The 19,216-nt window shown below is 35.7% G+C and overlaps 1 protein-coding gene across 5 annotated transcripts in view; it reads right to left on the bottom strand.

Annotated features, from left to right (window-relative positions):
* CADPS2 (calcium dependent secretion activator 2) overlaps nucleotides 1-19,216 on the bottom strand; it is a 367,836-nt gene that overhangs the window by 56,762 nt on the left and 291,858 nt on the right. For all 5 annotated transcript variants that reach the window (XM_075208940.1, XM_075208941.1, XM_075208942.1 and 2 more), the window contains 3 exons: nucleotides 18,337-18,411; nucleotides 17,145-17,228; nucleotides 6,640-6,672 (listed from right to left, as the gene is read on the bottom strand). In XM_075208940.1, coding sequence (XP_075065041.1) covers nucleotides 6,640-6,672; nucleotides 17,145-17,228; nucleotides 18,337-18,411 — 192 coding nt within the window. The remainder of the gene's footprint in view (nucleotides 1-6,639; nucleotides 6,673-17,144; nucleotides 17,229-18,336; nucleotides 18,412-19,216) is intronic.

Below are 19,216 nucleotides of genomic sequence, written 5' to 3'. Positions count from 1 at the left end.
AGGTATTTGTACCCAAACATACTCATTTTGATTGTTTGGAAATGGGGGAACACTTCTAACAAAATAAATATAGGTGGTATGTACACTTGAAAAGTTGCCATTTGTTATTAACTGTATTACTAAGGAGAAACATCAAATTTGGGATCAATAACTTGCATCACCATTTGTACAAAAGTTATGTCATACTAAGTAAGCCTCAGACAGTCCTGTCCTTTTCTTGCTTCTTATAGTTTTAATTGAAATAAAATAAACACAAAGAAAGAAAACAAGGGAAAAAAGAGTGCAAATAATAATATAAAATACTTTGGTGTCTCCCATTAGGCTGCAATATCACCACTGAATGAGAAACAAAACCAAGAGTTCCAGGGCTAGAATGTGAGGGGTGGAGACAAGCAACAACCAAGAACATATTGTGTAAAACCACAAAGGTATAAGTAGATTAATAACATAACACCTATTAATAGATAGAAAAACATTTTTGTCTAATATGGTGATTTAAAACAATTATACAAGTTATACAATCTAGAGAGGGTGCGTACAAAGTAGAACGCCCCCCCCCCCCCTTTAATTTACTGTTAATACACAAACTAATCTTCAAAAGGGATCAGAAAAACTTTCAGTTTCAGAAGGACTATATTTTTCATAGCTTTTATATAAATCCTTTATATATTTATAAGTCTTCTACGGTGAGAAAAGTAGCATCTGTCAAACAATTTACTAGTTTAAAAACATTCTAGTTTACAATCATAACCCCCCCTTAAATTATTACTTTTATTTTGAGTAAAACTATGAACGAGGCTGCATTTAAATGAAATATTAATGTCCTAAATTGAAACAATTTGTTTCCCAAAAATAGCAACATATGGTAAAATGATATCATACAAACATACTTACAAAAAGACTGCTGTTAGAAAATATAATACGTAAAATACAGTGCACATAAAGAGTGATGGCAACAGCTGGTGAGATTTGTCAGTTACAATTACACTTCTTTCAAACAATTTTTAAGCTTACAAAGGTCAATTTCATGTTACAGATGCATATATTTATTTTAGTGAGTGAGTTTAAAGCAAATAATCTAGAATCAGTTTTGTTTTTAGGTAGATTAGTCAATATCATGCATTCAACCATACTGAGGATCATTTAGAAGTGGACACAATAGTGTCCAAAACTCAGGTGTAAAATGTGTACTGCATATCTTATGATATGTGCAATTTAAAATAAACACCTAAATGCGTCTGCATGAAGATACGATTGATCAAGAAGAGGTGCCATTTATCAGCAACTTCATAATGATTAATGACATTTTAATGTGTGTAATAAAAAGAATTAAACAAATGAAAAAGCAAAACTGTGCCCCTGGACCCAAAGATGGTCTAAGCTATCAAAACATGTATATGTTTAATCCAGGACACCATCATCATCATCATCTATTTATATAGCAACACTAATTCCACAGCACTATACAGAGAACTCACTCACATCAGTCCCTGCCCCATTGGAGCTTAGTCTAAATTTCATAACATACACACACAGAATCTAGTATTGATTTGATAGCAGTCAATTAACTTATCAGTATGTTTTTGGAGTGTGGGAGGAAACCGGATCACCGGGAGGAAACACACGCAAACAAGGGGGGAGACCATGCAAAATCCACACAGATAAGACCATGGTCTGGAATCAAACTCATGACCTCAGTGCTGTGAGACAGAAGTGCTAACCATTAAGCCACCGTGCTGCCAACCATCCTTCTCATCCAGTTCTCACCCAACTGTAGTTTTGGTGAAATTGCTTAGAAAGCTGGGGGTGTACAAAACTGAATCTGAGTGGTTGTCTTGAAATTTCCTTGGTAACAAATGCTCTCTACAGATTGGTAAATAGAAACATGGATAGTTAATTTATGTAGTGATTTTGATTTAACACAGGAAGTTTGTATGGTTTTGCTATTTAGGGAAATTATAATGGAACTCCATGGAATCTATATCATGTTTGCTACTATCCTATACAAATCTGTTTGTCTAATAAAAACAAACAATATTTGGGGACATATATACATAGACAGTCTTAGGCCCTACTTACTGATCAAGTGCAGTAAAGTCCTCACTACTTCACTGATCACCTCCTATCACTCTCGTCTTCAGGACTTTGCCCGGGCTGCTCCCCTGCTGTGGAACGATCTTCCACGTTCCATCAGGTTAGCAGCTACTCTCAAAGGCTTCAAGCGTGCCCTTAAGACTCATTTCTTTATTCAAGTCTATCAGTCCTCCTAACTTTCTTGTCCTGGCTCTCTCCTCTAGTTAGCACCACCCTTTATGTGTCTCCCCCTTCCCTTTAGGTTGTTAGCTCTCATGAGCAGGGCCCTCTTTCCTTGTGTGCTCCTTCTACTGTTCCTTCACCCTCTGTACCTCTTGGCCTGCTTCCCTAGCCCTGTTTTCCTGTTTTATTAATCTTCGGCCTTCTTCCTGAGTTCCACCATCCCTTTCACTATCTGTCAGATATAATCTGATTTGCTTTACCCGGTCACCTGTGTTTGTATATATTTGTGTATCATGTTGTGTCTTTGTTCTGTTTTCTGTATATGTAATGTACGGCGCTGCGGACCCTTTGTGGCACCTTATAAGTCAAAGATAATAATAATAATATTCACGTAATTGCTGTATAGTTAGACACAGCCGCTGATATGTCAGTGTCACATCTGTTTCAGGTTCTCTGCACTCTGAGCAAAGATCAGTGCTAATCATGATCATCAGTACAGAGTGCGGCAGAGTAAAAAAAATAAAAAAAAATAAAAACATTTTTTTAAAAATATGGCCAAGTACCAGCTCCTCTAGCCCCCCCCCCCAAAAAAAATAAAATAAAAATTAAAACAAAGTCTTCCTTTATTATACTTGAATTCTTTACATGGTTTAGAAAAATTAGTTTACAAATTTAGTAGGAATTAGTGATATATTTGTCATTTACTACTTAGACACTCCCATGGCTGTTCAGATAGAAATTTATGCTCTAACAAAAATCCACTCTTTTATGATCACTTTTTCATTTCAAAATGTATTAAATGAGTAAAGCACAGAAATAAAAATATAGAATCCAAGTAACATTTAAAACTAAAAGCTATACCACACTAAGAAGCTTTGTAACTTCTCTCAGCAAACTCAAATATTGGCTAATTCCTCACATTTGAAATGCTGCTGAATTTAGAGAGCCAAAAATTGGAAGAAACCAATACATCCTGCCACTAACACAATCATCAATAGAATCTGGTATATAGCATCAATGGAGTATATTACAAGCTTACTTCATTAAACAATTACAAGCTTTCCTAAAACTTAGGGACTCTGATTCACCTTTAATAACACAAGTTTACCTAGATATTAAAGATCTAATTTTAGGAATGTGATTCTCATTCCTACATATATAGCTTATATTATAATTCTTAGGGATTTTTTTTATATCTATTTGAATATAGAGTACTGCCTTAAATTTACCATCCCTAGATCACTTTTTTCATAATTTATATAACACCTGAAAACCCAACAGATCTATACAAGAGTTATATAGATCATTTCTTAATGTCCCTCTCTTAATGGCCAGTCCAGAAGCCTTTTTATGCTACAGCATTATTTTCGCCCTTAAAAATGTGTTCTGACTATTTACTATTTATGTTTATTTTTTTAGTATTGCCCAGCTCATTTTTTATTTATGAACTTTGTATTTTCGCTTTGCTGTTATAAAGATAATAAAAAGAATCTAAAAGCTATAAAAAATAACATTAATGCCCTTAACTAATACATAATTGACAGACATGACAAATAGCTCTCATTTTCAAGTTCTTTCCATTTTCTAAGATATACAGATATCATTAGTATTCCAAGATACTTAGATGCTATATGTTGCTCAATAAAATGCTATACATATGATTCATTTGCATTCACCTTTATTTATTTGTCTCCAGGTCCAGCAAAACACGTAAACATATAACCTAATTTGTTTGAATTGTTGCATTTTTCATAGAACTTGAATAAAGTATATAAATAGTTATGAATGATATTACCTTCAGTGTATTACAATTTTACAAATGCCAGCATTCCGACGTTTATTTGACTCTATTGCAAGAATAGAAAAACCCTGAAGGTGTAGACTTGACAAAGAGATGTTACATCAATTTGTGCTTCACAAAGTGAGTAAACGATAAATAAACAACCATTAATCTACCTCATTTAGCTTTACATGTTCTTGCATTTTGTGGCAAAATACTATATTCCTATATTTCTTTTATATTTTTATTGCTTGATAAGAGTGCAAATTATATATAATACTTTTCACAGAACAGCTTTAAAAGGAGTGAGGCGTGAAGACTTAATCACATTAGAAAATCAAACAATGTCATGGACTATTCTATCACTAGTTACACAAGTAACTGAATACAGACAAACAAGGTTTATTAAGGGTGTAGACCACAGTTGATTCTTCCAAAAGTTAATCTCCAGTTAAACTGGCATGGAGAACATGCAGCTTGAAAAACACAAAATTCCTGCTTAATTATATGCTGCAAATGCTCTTGCTTCCTGCTGCTACACCTAATCCCACAGGTGCATGTTCTACCATTTACAAGTCAACACTGGAGAGGAGAAACTATGTGGTCATTTCTCACAGCAATACACTGACATACACAAAGATCCAGCTCAGCGATGGTTCATTTTGCTGTAATGTTTCCTCATAATTGGTGGTTTTGCTCTTGGTATCTTTGTTTTGTATCTTTTGTCAATACTCCCTTTGAAACCTCAATAGAGAATAACTACATAAAAAAAAAGATTCAGCTCAGAGTCAACAAGAGACCAAACAAGAAACAGCATTTGCTTGAATCCACAGCAATTGATTAAATACATGTCGCATTCCTGCTATCAGAGCTGTAACTAGGGCTGTGTGAGAGGGACGGACCGCCCAGGGCACACCGCTGAAAGGGGGCACAGTTTATGAATGTTTTAGGTTCACTTTGTTAAAATTTAAGGGCTAGGCCGGTGACCGTTTTCCTTCTTGCCCCAGGTGCTAAAATTTTAAGTTACTGCTCTGCTTGCTATAATAAATAAGAAATTAGACAATAGGATATATTTAGAAATTTAGAATACCTACCCATTTCACTTTTAAAAAATTAAACATTTTAATAAAACGCAAAAACATTACCATAGCTGAAGACAGTTTGATCTTCCTGACCAGCCTCTACCTACCGTCTATAATCCAGTGATAGGCAATGTGACCCGTCTGCACTGTGCAGAAGAGGTCATGTGATGTGTAAGTCGGCTGCCCCTGTTCAGATAAGATTGGGAGCAGTCAGCTGGAACGCTGCAGTGGAAAGGTTTGGCAGTCCACTGCTGCTATAAAACCATCAGTTTATGGGTTTGTCATCATTCTCTATGCTGTAATCCCTTGGTTTCACCTTAGGATGAAAGCAGCTAAGCTCTCAAGGTGGCAGTTCCATGAGGATCAACAAAGTGGAGTAGAGTGGCCTACTCCAGCTTTACATGAAAAACCTGACACTGTGTTCTGGTTCAGACGCAGCCATGTACGCCCCTATATCTACATTAGACCAACATATTTAACCCATTGTATAATATAATAATTTCCAAATGGAGTCAAAATATGAAATTTTGTACATAACCAATAACATCTGTGTGTTTTCAGCCTGGGTCAGAGACCTGTCACTTGTGATTTATAGTTTTTTAATTCAGTTGAGCACTAATGGCATATTCAGTTCCCCGCGTTGTTCTAACGGTAATGATGCGCATCTATTACCGTAGTAACTTTAATTTCCGAGGTCTCTAATTTAGTGACAACCTCTGGCTATTTTCTACTATTTTTCTTAAACTGGAAATGAACTGTGAACACGTGTCTGTCCCACCGTATGGAGTGCACCTCTGAAAAACTGTCACAGCCATGTTTAGTGGTACTTGGTTGTAAAAATAGATGCACAATTTAATTGAAAATATAATAGAAGGTGCTGTGTGGGTCTTGAAAATTCAGCTTCAATGTTTTACATATTCATCTATATTTTCAACTTGACACAACATACAAAATGACCTAGCACAAATAAATGCAGTATAACCATTTTCAAGAATACTGTTTGCATCATGCAGAAAAATATTTGGGTTTTTGGTGTATGAGAGTTACTAGGTTACTTCCAACTGGAAAAGTGCACTGAGAAAAACAATGTTGCAACTGACTCAGAGGGACTATGAAGAGGTTCTCTCAAATTCCATAGGGAGCTCTTCACTCTAACACACTGATCTCTGCTAAACAAAATTGAACACTTCCTTAAGGATGTTAAGGATGAATAATTTTCGCTATCACCAAATCAGTTTCTAGTGTGATCCACAAAAAAACATACATTTCTGCTTAACGGTAAAAACTGGCAAATGCATCCAGTATACCAAAGGAAAAGTGAAATTTTAATGCACTTAGCCATAAGTTGGTGAAGACAAAAAAAAGTTGTGCATTGTGGAAAGTAAAAACTGTCCCAATAAGCATTGTCTGCTGCTGGTTTGGATATTCAGACAAATAAAAGGGGACGTATATAGTACACTTTCATTTAAACTAAAAGTAACAACTAATATAATCTGAGAAAATTCCAATTATATTACTTACAGGCACTTCAACATACTTTGAAGCTGCTTTCACCTGAAAAAAAAAACAAGCAATATAGTGAAGTTATACAAATAATTAATAATGTAACTTTTTTTCAGTCCTGAGCATATTACTGTATTTAATGTACTGATTTATTGTCTGTATAATTGGCCTAATTACATCATTTGTTTAATCAAATCAAGTTTCTGATGAAGCAATTTAATATTTCACAGTGTGTAATGCTGTAATTCAGAGACAAAATGGAAAATGTGCTTTTTATAAATAAATGTCACATTAGATTGACTGATAGAAAACTATATTAACTAATCCAAATTAATTCCAAACTTCTGTTTTTCAAAATGTCATATTAAACATTACAGTGGCATCTTTAGGCAAGATATCTGTATAGAGTTTCAAAATACAGGGCCTTGTAAATGTTTTGAATGTGTTCTGGGATATTGGATTATATAAGCAAACACAAGAACTTAGTGCATTACTAGGACCATCTTAGGACTCGTGTGCCAAATGCCGATTTACTGCATTAATGAGCAGGCGTGTAAAATTGTGTTTTACATGGACATGAAATATGAAATCAGTTGCCACCATTTCCTTCACTAGAAAGAATAGCAAACAGACTATTGTGCAGCATAAATTTATAAATCAGGAACTAAAAAAAAAAAATAAAAAAAAATGAATAAGCAGATCTTGTACTTGTCACAGAATCATTGCTCAAGTTTAGAGCTATATATCATACACAAAGCAATGTCCCAAGAAATGCCTCCGGAATGATGCAAAGACATTCAGTGGCTATGCAACATGACGGGGTTTTCCTTTGATCTCAAAGATCATCATCATCACCACCATTTATTTATATAGCGCCACTGATTCTGCAGCGCTGTACAGAGAACTCACTCACATCAGTCCCTGCCCCATTGGGGCTCACAGCCTAAATTCCATAACATACGCACACAGACGATCTCAAAGACGTGCGCATGAAATTCCGCTGCGTTGTTGGGGTACTGTAGTATTGGGAAATTTGCACAGCCGGACATTGTGGTGATGTCTGGTGGCGCATCGCTTAGAACTGAATCATTCCCAACCCCCCCATATTTTACTTTATATCTTGTAATTATGTTGGAGGATAATATATATAAGGGGAGGAAATTGAAAATGTTCTTAAAAATATTTTTATGGAACAACTGTATATTTTTACAGCATATTCTATGAAGTCTTTATTTAAGATGTAAAAATGTCCTTTCTTCTGTTTCTTAACAAGATTAAGTTCTGATTCACTAGAACAAAATAAGTAAAAAACTATTATATAATATGTATCTATAAAAGTGATGATTACTGTGGAGTTAACTAAACCATGAAATAACAATACAGTTAGCAGTCCTCTACTGGTAGCCACTTTGGACAGCTGACACATTTCCAAATCTACTGTGTCCTTATTCACACTCGACTTTAGAACAAACAATAATACATAATATATGTCATTAGGCATATATTACACATTAATTATACTTTGTTAAGAATATTTTGCAGACAGTAACAATGCCTAAACTTCAAATACATAATTAAATGATCAAGCATAATAATTTATATCTCATTGAAAATTAAAACCTTTCAGAATCTGGGTATGTAAAGCAAGATCCAGTAAGGCTCTCGATTAATGATGATGACTTATTTTTTTTTTATGTCTCAAGGATTAGAAGGTTTTTAGGCTTTTGGTTTGGAAGAAGCAGATTGTTGCTCAAATATTAAATTCCCCAAACATCACCCACAAGAAAAACAGCACTTTATTGTTTAACCAAATAGGTATTGTTATTATTTTGTGGATCAAAAAATGAAATAATGTGGCAAGTGCAGTTGCTTTTCTGCTCACTTACCAACAGCTCTTATTAAAAACAGTTTTCAATATACAAAATCAGTAGACCTCTTTTTACAATATTATTACATCCAAGACAAAAGCATCTTTTAAAAAAGGACGAAAACTGGGACGGACTGGGAACTTGAAGTGACCACTGGAAAAAAATGAAAGTGACCTCATGTATGTGGACAAATCAACTGATGGTGGGACCAACAGAAAAGTAGGCAGAGTGAGCACACTGTTAGCCCAAGCCACAATGGTGGTAAGAGCGGCCAAGCCAACACACAATGGTAGGTACAGTCACAGCAATGGCAAGCAGAGCCTGTCAGATTAGGTGGATCTAACATACAAGTAGGAGAACCATTGCAATGAGTGAAATACATGCATTAGTTATGTGAATGGTGCAGCTTAATCCAGTAGCAGGGAGTTGCCAGGATTAGCATAGAAGTGATAGTAGTTAAGTAGCTGAGTGTGGGAAGTCCTTGCTGTTTCTTGAAGAATGACTACATTAAGATAAATGATTCTTACTGGGGTCTCAATGTAAATCTCTCAACGGTTCTACATTTTCTCTAGCAGTGTAAAAGATAAAATAAATCACATTGCATCTGCCTTCCTGCACACAAATGTTCACGTTGTCCCAGCCATGGCATACCATTATCTGCAAGAATAGGTTCTACTCTCCCAAAGCCCCCTTACTTCTTCTTGGGGGCATCAACAATTCCGCGGATGCTTTTTTTATTCAACTCGAACAGAAATACTCTCATGAATGTGCCAAACAAAATGTATTCTAAGACAAAGCAGGTATTATTATGTTTTGCAAAATCATTTGGCCAGTGCTAGTGATAGATATACAATACAGAGAGCATCCTAGTGACTGGCATACAATACAGAGTGACTTATATACAAAGCAGAGAACATTCTAGGGACTAATATACAATGCAAAGACAACCCCAGTGATCAGCATAACATACAGACTGCATTCTATTGACTGCGATACTACAAAGAGCATTCTAGCAAACCCATACTAAACAGAAAGCATCCTAGTAACCACTATACAATACAGGGAACACCCTTATGACCACCATACAATACAGAGACCATCTTTGTGGTCACCATACAATACAGAAAGCATTCTATTAACCAAAATACAATACAAAGAGCATCCTAGTGACCGCCATGCAATACAGAGAGCATTCTAGGGACTGTCATACAATACAGAGTGAATTCTAGTGACTGTCATACAAAATACAGAATGAATGTGACGTCATACAATGCAATAAGCATTCTAGTGACTACAGTAGAATTCTACGGACTTCTATACAATGCAGAGGCCATCACAGTGATCACCATAGCATACAGGCTGCGTCCTAGTGAACCCCATACAAGGCAGAGAGCACCCTAGTGTACAATACACTTTGCAACCGATTGGCAGTCATAAAACATAGAAAGTATCCTAGTTACTGCGATACAATACAGAAAGCATTCTAGTGACTGATATACAATACAGAACGAATCCAAGGAACCGATATACTACACAGAAAGCATCCTAATGATCAATATGCAACACAGAGAGCAACTTAATTAATACAAAACAATACAAAGAACATCCTAGTGACCACAATAAAATACAGAAAGCATCCTAGTTATTGCCAAGCAATACACAGAACACCCTACTGATCGATAGACAACAAAGAAAGCATCACTGTGACATCCACACAATACAGAAAGCATCCAAGCAATGTCCGTACAATGCAGAAAGAATACTCTATACAGATATTCAATATAGAAAGCACCCTAGTGACCAGCATACAGTACAAAGCGTATTCTAGTGACCACTATTCAATACAGAGAGCATCCTCGTTACGGTCATATAACACATAGAGCATATTTGTGACCACCATACAATACAGAGAGCATATCAGTGACCATCATAAAACGAAACGGGGTGCTACCGGACTAAGAACTTTTTATTCATCACCCGTTTCTCACAGTTTAATGTACTTTTTAATTCTTGGCCCAGTCTAAGTAAGTAATTACCATTTGTCTGAAATGTCCATTGTTATGAGGTGTGGCATAGACCTGGTTTGTAATCAGAACAATGTCTGAGTAACCTGACATAGCTATCTGGCAGGCCATGTTAATTAGCTAATTCAACAGGTAATCTGAGCGGTAATTAGGTTAGAACTTCTAGATGATATGCAATGTGCCTCCACAGTAATATACTGGCTGAAATAACATTGAGAAATGTATTAATATGTATCAATAAAAATGTTACTGTATCAAAATGTATCACAGACTCATATTGTGTAATGTTGCAGATACAATGTGTCAAATGTCTTGTTGTTTCAAGCAAGCGTGAAGTGTCATTCCCTGATGTAATATTGTAACTCTTTGTTTAGTGTATCCAGCCAAATATCTAATTGAGTCAAGCCATTCTATTGTATAATGAAGGTAACAGAGACTGTATGTCTAACAGTTAAAGTGTCCACTGATAGACCCCTGTTGTAAGGGGGAGATTTGAGACATTTGACCCTACTCCCTGTGTATACAGTAAAGAATATAGGGAAAGCAGAATGTCAAGAGAGCTATTTTAGCTTGGAGGTTGTCCTGTCGTAATAAAGCCTTATTTTGACTCTGGCCTACCCGAGTTGAATCCCACAGAGGGTAACTGCCATCCCAGCTAAGGGTGGTACCCTCACAATATACAACAGAAAGCATTCTAGTAATCGATATACGAGTACATCCGTGTAAACAACAAACAGAAAGCATCCAAGTGATGTCCATACAATGCAGACAGCATCATAATGATTCTATATATATATATATATATATATATATATATATATATATATACACACATACACACACACACCTAATACAGGGAGCATCCTAATAACCACCGTACAATACAGAGACCATCCCAGTTACTACCATGCAATACAGAGAGCATCCTAGTGACTGCCATATAATACAAAGAGCATTCTAGTGACCCCTTACTGTACAGAAAGTATCCTAGTAACTACAATAAAGAGTGCATCCTTATGACCAACATACAATACAGGAAGCATTCTAGTGACTACCATATAATACAGAGGGTGTCTTTGTGGCTACTATACTATATAGAAAGCATTCTGGTAACTACCATACAATACAAAGAGCATGCTAGTGACAACCATATAATTCAGAGAGTATCCTATTGACTACCACACAATACAAGAGCATCCTAGTGACCTCCATCCAAAACAGAAAACATTCTGGGGACCTACATAAAAGACAGAGCATTCTAGGGACCTATATACAATACAGAAAGCAATCTAGGGACCTATATACAATACAGATGACAGGAATACTCCCCTTGTCAGACATTATGCACCCCCCACCCCAATACACCTCCTGTGACAATTATGCCCCATATTGATTCTCTCCCATAGCATGGCATCGATATGGATTATCCTCATGGCATGGATCACCCTATATTGATTTCTCTAAAATCATGCAACTACCCCTCTAACTTTACCTCATATGATGCCCCCCTGTATGGATGCTCCCCCATATCATGGTCCATTTGGATTGAGTCTCGCCAAATCATGTCACCACCACTGTATTGAACTTCTGTCATATCATGCCCCCTGCATTGATACTCCTCCAAATCTGACCCCCTGTATTATTCCCCTGCTGTATTGATCCTCCCCATATCAGACTTGCCCCACCAAATTAATTCAACCCTATACCTGTGCTGCTGGTGTGATTTCTGCAGAGCGAAAGCAGTGAAGATTTACCTTGTAGTCTCGAGAGATGAGAATTTCCTCAATTCACTTGCGAAACCAAATGCTCTGCGGCCTACACTATGCACTGATGCAGTGTGGGAGCAAATTATAATGCATTTGCCTCACAACTTGTTTTGCTGCCTGTCATTGCCTGTTCACTGCTGGGGCCACCCTTTTTAGGCCAAAGACATCCCTTGTTAGACCGGGCAGCCCAGTACCTGGATTAAAACATTAAATCATTTTTTTGGCACATACTTGGTTACGACATTCGGTCCATTGGCGCATATTATTATGTGGTATACATTTGCTACATAAGCCTCCATTGTTATCAGATTATTTATTCCCCTCATGAAGTCCATAATCTTACAAACTGGACAATATGCATAGGTACTGCCATTTTGGGACACTATCTACTATTCCTTCATTTTCACTACTGTTGCTTTCCTGACTTGGCCTTTTGGATCTTCAGACTTTCTAATCTTCTTTGACTTACACCATCCTCAGGTTCTTTTATACCAGATTATCTGAATTTATTCTTGTGAATGCACATGTATTATGGTTACTGATTGGCAATTAAAAGTAACCTAATTATAGTACACTATATGCTTGCTGTTTTGTTTGACATTTTTCTTCAAATCCTAAAAAATATCACATCTTCAATAAGGAGGAATGTTGACCCAAAGATTCTACACAAATAAGCCAACTTTGACATTTCATTTGGTACACAGAGCCACTTGTGCATTGCACCGATAGTTCTGTACATATACAGTTTCAATAATAATAAAGCTTATACAAAATACCACGTCACTATAAGGGTGTGATATGCAAAATAGCGAGCACATTATAAATCAGCATATACAAAGAATCAATATATTCTTAAAATAATATGACACATTTTCTTCAACACATAAGTATTCATTAGATGGGTGTCCACAAATCTGATAAGGAAAGCTGCCGGAGAGCTGTCAATTCCGAATGAGTTGCTGTCAGCATGCTGGTGCCATCGGAGATCTGCAGAGTCGGTTTTCAGGTAAGCTGTGTATATTGCAATCGGTTTTTGGTAAATTCGGATTTTATTTGTAGCCCTCCTTATTGTCGGATTTCTGATCATCGTTAAAGCGTACCCAACCCATGTGGTAAGCCATTGACTGAAATTTCTGTCAGTTTGGTCGAACTCACTTGCTGAAAGCAGTTACACTCAATATCTAATTAACACACAATAGATTTGATATTAAAATTATTACACATTACATTTCTTAATATACAGATTTGCAGCCTTTTATTTCCTTGAGTATTTCTTTGGCAGTTATATCTTATAGAAACACAGAACCTTTACAGGTCAAATTTCATATTACATCTACCTTTCATTATAGCCTGAAAGTCTACAAGTTGACTATTACATCTGAGGGACAATGTCAGCCTGCATCAGCACTTTAAGTGAAGGGCTGTGTGACAGTCAACAATCTACAAACACTGGTATTAGTTCACAAGGTTATGTCAGAGCTGCTAAACAAGTTTTGGACCAAATGGAACACATTTGTGTTACACGTTAATTTCCTCACATCCTCCATTTCTCAAAATTTAGCCCTTAAAACTATATAGTGCCATTTAGGCAGCTACAGTTCTTTTTCCACAGGACTAAAAACAGAAAAAAACAGAAAATAATATAATAATGAAAAAAAATCTTGTTCAAAGCTATGCAATTACTGCTGGCATGCAACTTTTACTTTTGGTGGTGTGTACTAACTGCAAACATGTAGCCCCTCCATAGGAGCCAAATTATCGCCTTCTGTAGCCAACCTCATTATGTCGTAGTAGGACTAGATCCACATATTTGCAGAAATAGCCCATTTAAACTTTTACATAAATTGGAATGGCCATTATATTGATTACATCATTTACAGGGGTTAGCTTCCGTTTTGTTTTTGTTTAGCTAGAGACAGATCAAACATATACTCTCTCTGAAGGGGCGTTTTTAAGCCAGCTCCTCCTTTCTTTTGAGTATTCCCAAGCTGTCCACTGGATCATATATAAAGCATATAATATAACCTGTGTGAGAATATCCAAGGCTGTCATGGAGTACTTTGGGGACATGTAATTAATGGTAAGATAATTCACATTTTTTCCCATCACTCCACCATGGCAGCCTTTACAATGGGATGTACTTAAGAAATACATGTCTGCCCAATTGAGAATCTCCCGATCACAAAACATCAAGTTGATAAAGACTTGATAACATATGGAAGGATGTCCATCCTGCTACCGTTATCACAAATAGTTGTCCTGTTTTTCTGAACTCCTGTGTTCTAGAAAAGAATATAGAAATGGCTCTAACCATATCGAGAAAACGAAGTTTGTTTTCTTTTCATCTTTATTTTATAGAAAGGAATCTGGTATCCAGGGCCGGCAGAACACGGTAAGCCTTTTAAGAGTGGCCGGAGGGTAAGTGTGGCAAAGACGTCTTCCAATTTAATCCCTGAGTCAGATCGGAATAGGCCCCCCAAAGGGGCTTCCCTGCACATGCATGCTTATTGCATTACTTTTTGACTGATGTCGAATGTAGATAATACTTTTATTAGAAAAGCAGGATTGTCTCTTACTAACACTCTATCTGAATATATAGTCAGGAAAGATTCCATGTAAGATGGTTTTATTTGTGTGCGACTGAGGTAGACGGGTATTATGTTCTGCTTGCCTCTTACACGTAATGCTGATATTGCCTTTACATTCTTTTCTACCCAAAGCATAATTTTTGCTATCTCATCCACCATTGCTTTGCTTCTGGTTCCTCCGTGATGATTAATGAAGGCCACCAGGATTCTGTTGTTTGAGAACACTCTTCGATGTCTTCCTTGCAGTTGATACTAGAAAAAGTGGATTGCTTTCCAAACTATTGTTGTACGTAAGTTGCACATATTAACCACTCTGGCTCTAAAAAGTGACATTTCCCTTGCCTCTAATTTTGGGCATAGGTCCAATGAGCACTTTATTAGCCCACTTCTCAAGAGCTCCAGTTGGAGATCCCTCATGTGCCAACTTTCTCAAAGGGCTACTCCTATTGCTGAGGAAAACATTCATAACAGCTACAGCCCTTTCATTAGCATTGTTAGATAATGAATCTGTACTTGCTTTACCAGATTTATCATTTCAACATCAACTGGTAGTGATATAGTTTTCTTGTTCATCACCCATTCATGTTGCTGTAAAACACTTATTACCGGGCTTCTCTGAGGATGACTGTCTTTTTTGATCCGCCCACTACAAGAACGTCATCCAAATATGGTCATATCTTTACTCCCCCCCCCCCCTTATTTTTTTTATTCTGCAACCAAGGTAACTGGTAAATTGGAAATGTTACAAGCCAAATAGGTAGGCATGTACCCTGAAAATGTTGCTTGCTGATGGCTCTAAAAATGGACTTCACCGACTCCATTCGACAAATATTTTGCATGTGCAAACTTGTTGAATCCTGAAGCTTTCTGTACAAGGACCACTCAGGAATAAAAGTCCTCTGCCTTCTTGTTCTGAGGACATTTGAGAAATTGCATTGATCTCCAATAAAACTTGCAGAATTCCATTTAACACTTCCATCTCCTTATTTCTTAATGGAGTTTCTGATCAGACAAAGAAATTCCTTTGGAGTAATAACTGAATTCCATTTGAATCCCCTTATTATAATGTCCAACACCAGATGCTGGATGGGCATCGCAAGTGGGCATCTGCCCCCCAGGTCTGTCCCATACTGGGCTACATTTGGCTGAGTCAAAAGGCTACCTGAATTTTGTTTTCCTTTTAAATGTTCCTAATAGGCTACTGAGCCAAGCCTCACCCACCCGGGCTAAAATTTGCCAGCCAGTGCTCTGAGACCGGGTGGGTTTATACTTCTAAAAAATTTGAAATTCTGTCCCTATCAATGTTATTAGTGGACGCCTCTGACTACAATCATTGTTGTGAACTCGTATTTGCGCTACCATCTTTTGATCTGAATGTTCAGAAGGGCTATCTAGGTGCAGTATAGAAATTTTGTCTACAATATTACTCCTTGCCTTGAAAGATTTTTTAAATAATTATTCAAGCAACAAACTCATTTATACTTCACTTGTTATAAGGTTAGATGACTGAGAGCCTTATTAGGTCTTCATTAGGTATTTTCTCTAGTTGTTGAGCTAAAGCATTGTCACTGTTCTTTACATGTTATTATCAAAACCTAGTTGATTTATATAGGGTTTACAAGTAACTAGTGGGTATAGTTACAAAACTGCGTGTTTGAAAAATATAGATGTTGCCTATACCAACCAATCAGATTCTAGCTGTCATTTTGTAGAATGCAATAAATAAATGAAAGCTAGAATCTGATTGGTTGCTATAAGCAACATCTCCACTATTTCAAACCTGCAGTTTAGTAAATATACCCCTAGGTGTGTATTATTGATTGTTCTAAGGTCAGTTATATTTAGCGATTAAAAACATATTAATTGTCCTGGTTGTAACTTCATGATATTTAATAATAAATTATCCTGGTGGCCGCTTAGTATATGGAGTACAAAGAACAACAATCCTAAAGACAAAACAAAAAAATACTGAATTACAGTGGATATTACACACATTTACTCCTGGGAAACATTGATTTTAGCTATTAAACAAACGCTTAAGGATAATGAATCATTAATGACCAGTCTTCTACAACACATCAAATATGATTCTACATTATTGCAATTTCAGTAGTGTGAATCTAAAGCAAGTAGTCAAAAAATAAACAAATCAGTGAATCAATCTCAATAAAACTTAGAAGTTGTGCAATTAACTGCATGACGATACCACTCATTCTATTTAAATCTATTAAACATGTTATGCGTATATTATAATTAGAATTGTATAAATATACTTACAGTGAAAGAAAGTATAGATGAAAAGAATGTGCCTTCATCATATCTTGCCAACTTTGACAGAACACCTTCTAGCACTGAAATAAACTTTCAGCAAATACATTAGATAGATGAGCTGATATGCATAGGATAATAATGTGTAGTGAATAGCTGAATTGTCAATTACTCAGTAAATTAGTTTAACAAATACATTATACAAATCACACCAGCTCCCAAACATCAATTAGAATCAATGGTAAGATTTAAAGATTAGTTTAGTTGTTTCAATATACATTTTCACACACATACAGTTTGTTCAAAGATCATTCTTTCCTAGGATTTGAAAAGTGGGGACAGATTTATAGTTGGGGTAGGGCATGTCCTCGATCAACTTTAAATTTTAGTGTTTAAATAAAGCTATTAAGTATTGTGGGCTTCATGAAAAAACAGCCAGCATTTTCCTTACATGCAAAATAATAAGCCAATTTGCACCCCTTGAATTGTAACATGGTTTGTCCTGGATCAAATTTACTCCTTTTTTTTGTCTTACTCTCCTTAATGACTCAGACCCAATTGTGTATAAAATCTAACAGTATGTTTTGATTTAAAATTACTGTTGCTAACATCAGGCATGTAGGACTGGGTAGTTTCATAACATCTGAAGAGTTAAACATTGTTGTCTACACCTCTGCTATGTACTACAATTATTTTTTAGTGCACCCATCAACTTACCACAGTGGAGGTAGACATTTTGTGGCACAAACATTATTGAGAATGGATTGTATTAATCACTAGAAAACAATGACTTCACTGAGGCACTTCACGGGCAGATATTCATAATGTACTTATTTCTAGTAAATTGTCTGCATTGTCATTAATATTGGTTCAGTCTACAAAATTGCTGCCTCTACTGTGTGCAGGGGACAGTTGCACGTTAAAGTAAATTGTTCTCTAAGTATTCATTGGGACACTATTGTTAATTGAATCACACAATGTTAAAAACATGTTTTTTTCTTTCTTCGCTTTCTTTTTTTCTACTATATACTATAGTATATACATACTATATATCTTGTATTGTTGAAATGTTATGCAGCATTGCTATATCTGACTCCAAATGTATTGTATCGTTTGACTCTTCAAAATAAAATATGTTTAAAAAAGAAAAAATAGAAAATAAATAATATTACTAAACAGAGAATATAAAAGCAATATTTACCTTAGAAACCAGGAGTGATATGATTTCTGTAACCGTTTCCTCAATTAAGTCATCTATTTTGGAATGGTACTGTTGCTGTATTTAGAATATATAAATAATGTAGTATTGTATCAGCAACTTAATAAACAGGAAAAATACAGTTTTATTTTCAACAAACATGAAGTATTATTGTGAACATTAGAAGAACAAAACCTTGAAAATGATCCATCCAATCAACACTCTCTCATTCTATGTGGAACATTTTCCCATGTTCAACGCAGAGTTAAGCAGCTAATGGGGTTATTATTTAGATGAATTGATTTTCCATTCGCATTCAAGAGAAGGAATGTGAAGGATACTTTTTGTGTCTCCTACAATTAAGGTAGCCATGCAATTTTCTAAAGAGATGGAAAAGCAAAAAGACTAGAAAAAGATTCAATTAATACAACATTGCATGTCTGGCAACTTGCATTCATAAGTTCACCTAAATGTGTTTTAGAAAGAAATTAGCTTCTATTTATCCACCTAAGAAAGGCATTTTATCATTCTGCAAACTAAGCGTTGTATTTTTCACAATATGTTCAAATATACAATATAACTTTCAACAACAAACTAGCATGAATGGCAAATTAACAAGCTTACAAAATAGAATATCCAATCCTTATCTTTTACAGTTTTGTAAAAAAAAATAAATTATTGTTTTGTTCAAGCTAGTCTCAAAATATATAATAAACACATGGCTTGAGAAGATACAGAAGCTCATCAATTAGATTCTATTGCAATTTCTTGTCTTTCAAGCAAGCCACTTGCAGAAATATATATACAAGAAACAAATTCTAATGTCTTTTGAAAAAAACAATGGGAAACAATTACTTTCAAGAAAAAAATACATCATCACTTA

Source organism: Mixophyes fleayi, chromosome 4 (genome assembly GCF_038048845.1).
Source record: "Mixophyes fleayi isolate aMixFle1 chromosome 4, aMixFle1.hap1, whole genome shotgun sequence".
NCBI lineage: Eukaryota > Metazoa > Chordata > Amphibia > Anura > Limnodynastidae > Mixophyes > Mixophyes fleayi.
This window is presented reverse-complemented; position numbering and strand designations above follow the sequence as displayed.